At 40.2% G+C, this 7,370-nt stretch overlaps 1 protein-coding gene across 1 annotated transcript in view; it reads left to right on the plus strand.

Annotated features, from left to right (window-relative positions):
- sema4ab (sema domain, immunoglobulin domain (Ig), transmembrane domain (TM) and short cytoplasmic domain, (semaphorin) 4Ab) overlaps window positions 1-6,978 on the plus strand; it is a 55,452-nt gene extending 48,474 nt beyond the window's left edge. Inside the window, exons 10-15 of the mRNA XM_042012261.1 lie at window positions 342-486; window positions 735-924; window positions 2,834-2,949; window positions 3,074-3,237; window positions 5,643-5,737; window positions 5,995-6,978. Of these exons, the coding sequence (XP_041868195.1) occupies window positions 342-486; window positions 735-924; window positions 2,834-2,949; window positions 3,074-3,237; window positions 5,643-5,737; window positions 5,995-6,824 (1,540 nt within the window). The 3' untranslated portion in view covers window positions 6,825-6,978. The remainder of the gene's footprint in view (window positions 1-341; window positions 487-734; window positions 925-2,833; window positions 2,950-3,073; window positions 3,238-5,642; window positions 5,738-5,994) is intronic.
- Window positions 6,979-7,370: the final 392 nt, after the last annotated feature.

A 7,370-nucleotide genomic window follows, 5' to 3' on the forward strand; every position in this document is an offset into this window, starting at 1 on the left:
TGGATCAAAGTTATCCAGATCCTACTCCAAAGTTTTAAACAAGCCAAACTGAGGGTTTGATCTGGAAAACAACCAGGATTGGACTATGTGAGCCAAGCCGATTTCCCTTTTGAACAAACCATTTTCAAGATTTGATCCTATCTGATAACTGAAATCCGATCGGATTACGTTTGACCAGCCAGACCAAGGTGATGACAAGCACCCTTAGGAAGACCAGAGAACAGCATGGTGTAATGAGACTACAGCTGTAGGCGTCACTTTATTCTGCTCCTCTTACTTCTACCTGGATCAGAGATCTTCGTTTTCAAGTGTTGTGACGGTTCATGTTTCCTGTTAAACAGGTCTGTCAACTCTGGACGTTCAGCAGTGTGTTCGTTCCGTCTTACTGACATCAAATCAGTTTTCTCCGGAAACTACAAAGTCCTGAACAGGGACACATTACAATGGAGCACACGAGTTCAAGAGAAGGTTGCAAACCCAGGAGAGGTAAATCATGACTGTCATGGTAACATGTAATCAAACTGGTATGCGAGACGACTTTAGGCTATAACATACACTATATTGCCAAAAGTGTTGGCTGACCTGCCTTGACTCTCGTATGAGCTTAATAATCATCCCATTCTTAATTATTCTGCAATTATATGCAATTATTATCCGCAATTATTAGATCAGTGTGATCTGGAGTGAAAACATTGTGATTTATTTGTATTTGTCAACAACTTTGTTTGAGTCAGTGTGGCCTGCACAACGCATCAGACAACGCTCTACGTTTCGTCAAAGAAAACTTTCTAGCAGAAGACAGTGTGAGGTCAATTGGAAGAAGTCTGACAATGGTGTCAACCGAGCACACTTACAGCCGTCTGACGGTGCAGCGAGTCCAAGCTGCCAACAGGAAGAACTACACTGTCCTGTTCCTGCTCACAGGTGAGACGCTGAAATAACAGCAACATTAATTATTTTCTTCCACTCAGCCATTTTTAGAACGAAAGAAAGAGTTTTTTGTGTTTCATTGTAAACAACAATTTGTTTTAACGTGTGACTCATAAGTGTAACGCTGTGTTCTGAGGATGGAAACAATACTTGTAGCTTTGTTTACTGATGGCGGTTCTTTTCCTCCTCTCTCTCTGGTGCTGATGTGTCTCGAGCTGTGATGATGTTGCAACACCAGCCTGGAATTTCACCCAGGGAATTATTTGATAAATATTAACTGATTATTTGTTAATTTCTGATTAACATAATTTTTGGGGATTATACTGTGGACATGTGTAAATTGCTTTTTATTGTAAACTAAAATAAGTTAAACAGTTCTGAAAAAAAAAAGGTCCCAAAGTGAACCAGGTGCAATGAGAAGCAGATGAGATAATAATCACTTTATCTATCAGGAATAATTCACATTGTCACAATCATTTCATCTAAAGATGTAAAAATATTTTATTCCAACTTAATGGGGGGGGGGGTTGTTCTCAACATGTTTCATATAGTTTTGTGTATTGTGAAAATACAATACACACTCCAGTAATGATATTATAGATTATTCCCTTTGCAGGTAATTAGCATGAAATATCAATATTTAAATTAATTTATTTTATTAACATTAATAGTGATTAATATTAATAAAATCACGCCTGTGGAGCATCACTATTCTCATACTTATTATATGGCATAAAGGTAAGGCTGTGAATTAATATCTACATAGGCAGATAGATAATTAATAAATCAGTCTCTAAATGCTGCATGTAGTGAGTTCTACTTTGAAAGAACATGCAGATATCACACAAACAACAGATTATGATATGCCAATTAAGGCGCCAACTGACAAGTAAAAAACCAAAAACTTGGTTCGAACTTTACGGTCTTACTACTTCATGATTTCTTTTTCTTCTTCTTTGTTCTAACTTTAAGTTCTCTACTATACTTGTGGGCTTAGGGCAGACTTCGTGCCTTTTGTCCAATCAAAGTCCAGGGATTTTGGCGCAGAAGTTGGCCTTAATTTTAAGGGCAGAGATTTAGAGAAAGTTTTCTGTAAGTTTAAACTTTTCCATTCTTTCAGCCTTTAAGAAGATCATATAGCACATATATGAAAAGGATGAACAACTCTTGACATTAGCTGTAAAATAAAGAAAACATGGCTAACATCAAACAGTAAAAGGGTAAGATTAATTAATTTAGTAAACAACATTTGATTCCTTTTTTAAATGTAAAAGTAATTAAAGAATAGCAAACTTGAACCAAATTCACTCTCTCACAATTATGTGATCGTCCCAGAATCGTAAATTAAATTCCTATTTTTATTTTCTGAGGAATGGAGGAACAACTTAACAAGGTTAATATGAAGAAATCACAACATTGTTTTAAACTCATTGTTTAAACCAGTTTTTTAGAGGAATAAGCTCTTTTTTGGCAGGTCTTGATAAAGGTCCTTTAGAGTGATTGTTTAAATCTTATCTTCTCTGCAGGGGTCAGAAAAGGGTGATGGTAGACTCCTCGATTTACAGTCTTCAAAGGAGGAAGAAAAGAATTGAAATTCAAAGGTCTCTTTGTATATTCTAATGTGATGAAGTGCCACTTAATGTCTGGACATAATCCTATTTAGATGGGCAGAACCAAAGGTAATAAACTCTCAAGGTCCATGAAGCTGGTGGTACCAGGCAGAGAGTCTTACTGATAAGCACTTAGACCGTTTGTGGAGGAAAGTAACTTTTGGGTTGGGTCATTAATCCTAAGGTCTTCTGGGTTTGGCTCGGGGGTTCCACTACTTGCATGTGCAGTCAAAAGAAAAGCCCAACTATGATGTTTCTGTATGTTTAACATCCTAATCTGTCCTGTGTTCCAGAGGCTGGTCAGCTACATAAAGCAGTGCTTCTGCAGAGTGGAGTCCACATCATTGAGGAGGTTCAGGTCTTTGAGCAACCACAGCCAGTCAAGAATCTGAAGCTCTCCATTCCCAAGGTCAGGGTTACAGTTAGCCTGAGATCACCTTACCCTAATACCTTACTAGTACTCAGAGCCAGATTCAAGTTCTTTGTGTCAGTTAAAGCCTGGAGAGTTTTTTCATGCTCCTGTCCCCTTCCAGGGAATGATCTATGTGGGAACATCGGAGGGAGTGGTGAAGATTCCTTCAGCCAACTGTTCTTTCTACTGGACCTGTGCTCAGTGTGTTCTGTCTCGGGACCCTTTCTGTGGATGGAATCCTTTCAGCAGATCCTGTGTGGAGGTCTCCCAAGCCCACGGCATCCTGTTAGTATAAAGTGACGTCACCACGGGGAGTAGGGAGGGGAGGGGGGACATCAGAGCAGAGGAAGCCACTGTGAGAAATTTCCTGATTAGCGGTGAATGTTTTGCTACCAGCTTTAGCAATAAAAACCACACAGCTCTTCTAGTTCCAGCAGAGTTCCATGTCTGTTTCATCACTGCTGGGTGAAGTGAAGAGAGCTAACCTTGAAGCTAGCTGCAGCTTCACCCTGGAGAAATCACCTGTGCTTTGCTTCCCGACGTCGATGTGGAGGCAGAAAGTCTACCAGATGTTTCTGTCTGAGTTTTCACTGATAGTGGAGGCAACAAACCAGAGCAGCACAGTTACTAAACCTTAAACGACCAGACTAAAAGACAAGGAAAATAACTGGTTCTGTTGCTGAACATTCCTGTGGGTTCTGTATTTAGCTTAAATACCATAGCACCTGTTAGCCTATATAAAGCACCCAAACCAGTTTGATGCCCACATCTTTCTGTCCCACTTTCTCATCTATCTGCTGAACAATACCGGACACTGGACCCACACAATGTTAAAAAACACTCGTTTGTGGAACACACACAATATACAAATAACATATACATTTTACATTTTACATTTGAAGATAAATATTTTTTTCCATTCCATTATTTTGGACATGATGATGTCACAACTAATCGACAAATCGATTGTGAAAGGCCTGACTAGTGAACTTCAGAAATCACCTAAAATGCCCATCCCTAATAAAAACACATAATTTTATCTTAATTTCTTATTCATAAAGTCACATTCAAACTGTGGTTAAAACAAATTAGAAAACATTCTGTTTTATAATCTAAAGAGGTCAGAGAAGTTAACCTCTTCTCGACTAGACCCCCTGCACATGAATAGACTAGGAAAGAGCTATTCTAACGTGTAGCATACCAACATGACGGGAGAAATTCAGCTAAAAGACTATCAGGAATACAAATCAAACACAGCTCAAACCCAAAGCAATTATATGAGAATGAACAAAAACATGAGAACAGCACTGCACTTTAAAGCTTCTGCTAATTTTGTCCACTTCAAGCAAACCACAGGAAACAAGGTGTCGTACGAAAGCAGAGACTCTGCTGATTACAAAGATGTCTGTATCATCACTCTGGGACAGAAGCTAAGATTAGAAACCACAACTTTGTCTTGTTTTGTGGTGAAAAGTTTTATTCCAGCTCTAAAATACTACTGTGTGCTATGACTGTTTTTAAATGGATCATGAAGGTCCTGCTAGTTTCCATGAAGATAAAGGGGGTTTTATTGTGAAGTATCCACTCTTCCAACATATGCCATCTTGGGCTTCATTTTTTTCTGGATCCTCATGGTGTTTCTAGGGGCTATCCCTGGATCCTCCTGACTCTGACCATTGATAGAGGTGTTCATCATCAACCTCGGTTGATGGCTTCCTGAGATATTTACCTGTGTAACACCTCTATTAAAACACTTGGAAAACCGTTCAGGTTCACTTGTTACCTTTTACTGTTGCACAGTTCCTCATCAGAGATTACTTCTCTATTTCCTAGGACAGCTTGACTCTCCTAGATGCTGCTATCCTCTCATTTTCACTGAAAGTAAAGTGGTTTTCATTTGGGAAGAGAAAACCATTTACATTTTCTACTGTGTTCCAGGTGAATTTACTCTGACACAATAACATATTTTGATTCATGTCTGTATTAATCTCAAATGTCTCATCTTTCTTTTGAAACAAAGATCATAAATACACCCCATGTAGTTGTGAAGATATATGTAGTTTATTTTGGGTATGTCATTTCAGACAGGAGAGAAAAATTTAATCTTGTCAAAAAGAGGTTAAAAAGCAACTTTATCAGGGACCATGTGCATTAAATTTTGGAGGTTTTGCTGAAAATAAGATGCTGTATAATTCCGGGCTTGAAATATCATTTGCATGTGCACATTTAAAATTTGAGCAGTGCAGACCACATGTGCCAGTAATGTGCAATGTTGACAACTTCATTCACACAGCCATTGCTACCAGCAGTCATCCCCCAAAACCTTACCAGGAGTTTTTGAATGACTTTAAAATCTGTGTTTGGTCACCATGCTGTCCAATGATTGCTTGGCTGTTCAGGATATCCTCCTAAAATGGATCAGTTTCTCATTAACAGAAATAAAATAATCAGATGCAGACAGAAAATTCTGCAGTGACTGAAAACAGATGTGATGACAGGATGAAAAACAGAAAACAGTTATACAAGATGAAGATAGGAAAGAAAAATGTTCTTGTTTTTCTATTTTTTGTCTCAGATGGAAAACAGTCTGATAATACTGTATTTTCTAGTCATTAAAAAGGTTTCATTAGAATTTTTTTTGTGTCTAATCCTTTCTATTTGACGTAATCTGGGTGTAATGTTGGTGTCAGGGGCCAGGACGTGGATGGAGGGAATGTGGAACAGGCCTGTAGCAGTGTGTCGTTAACACAAAGAACCAGATTCAGTCCCAGCGATCTGCCCACGGGTAAGTTTGATTTGTCTAAACGGAAGAGAATATTTGTCCTCACAGATAACAGGACTTCTGATGCATCACTTTTAACATCACAAGCAGGAATAATCAAGCTGAAGTATGACTGCTACAAATATTTCTAAGTAAATGGGTTTTTTCAGTTTTCTGTGTTAATATCTGTTTCATATGAAGACAGTTTTTAGTTTTCCTGACACCAGACGACACCCTGGTTCCGCTGAGATGATGGTTGTCAGCTGTAATCTGTATGTCAGCTTCATGTCCTTCAGGTGAGCTGCTTTCAGTGTCTCTAAATGAAGTGGTGCGTCTGAAATGTCCTGCGGCGTCCCAGCTGTCCCGGCAGTTCTGGGAGCGTCCAAATAGCCGGCTGTCATCTGACCTGTACTTGCACATGAAGGACGGGAGTCTCAGCTTTGTGGCCACACCAGCCACCCTGGGCCAATACCTCTGCCTGTCCACAGAGAACGGCTACCGGCAGGCCATGGCCATCTACCAGCTCAGACAGAAAAGCAGCCCCCTGGCTCCGACCAGCTACACCCAATTTAGAAGACCTACACCCACCACGCAGGCAGGACCTGGACCCGGACCTAGATCCGGACCGGACACGTCTGCGACAGCTTGGCCTAAAATCCCATATTTAGATCCAGGAGTAACTAAACTTTCTATGTCGATCAGGAACGCTACTGTCACCACCAGACAGACCAACTTGGACATGTCAACGTGGACAGGGGAATCAAGAGGGAAAGAAGCAGAATTCCATGATGGGAATCTCCTGCCAACATCCCGGTGCTCCTGCTATCTGAAGGAGGTGGTGGTGGTGTCGGTGCTGCTGGTGCTCTGCCTCAGTCTACTTATCATCATGCTGCTGTACGTCATCAGACAGCACTGCCACCACAGGACAGCCCCCCACACCGAAACAGGAAGTACAGGAAGTAGAGACTCCAACAGACGGAGCTCAGAGGTCCAGGGCGAAGTTTTCAACAAACACAATGGACCTACGATGCACGGAGGACACGGCAGCAGCTTCATCTGCAATGGCACGCTGCCGGGTCCTATAGAACATTTACCAAACACCCCCATCTGAGGGGGGCTGACTTACCGTGGTTAAAGTTACAGTGTCCGTGTTAGTACGGTGACTGTCTCAGTTACCATGGTTACTGTCTGAGTTACCGAGGTGGCTGTCTGACTTATTATAGTGACTGAGTTACCATGGTGGTTACTGTCAGGGTGTGCAGAATTATTAGGCAAGTTGTATTTTTGAGGATTAATTTTATTATAGAACAACTACTATGTTCGCAATGAACACAAAAGACTCATAAATATCAAAGCTGAATATTTTTGGAAGTTGGAGTGGGGCTTTTTTAGTTTTAGTATCTTAGGAGGATATCTGTGTGTGCAGGTGACTATCACTGTGCATAATTATTAGGCAACTTAACAAAAACCAAATATATACCCATTTCACTTATTTATTTTCTCCAGGGAAACCAATATAACAACTCAAAATTTACAAATATACATTTCTGGCTTTTAAAAACAAAACAAAAACAAATCAGTGACCAATATAACCACCTCTCTTTGCAAGGACACTCAAAAGCCTGCCATCCATAGATTCTGTCAGTGTCTTGATCTG

The sequence above is a fragment of the Melanotaenia boesemani genome, chromosome 17, assembly GCF_017639745.1.
Source record: "Melanotaenia boesemani isolate fMelBoe1 chromosome 17, fMelBoe1.pri, whole genome shotgun sequence".
NCBI lineage: Eukaryota > Metazoa > Chordata > Actinopteri > Atheriniformes > Melanotaeniidae > Melanotaenia > Melanotaenia boesemani.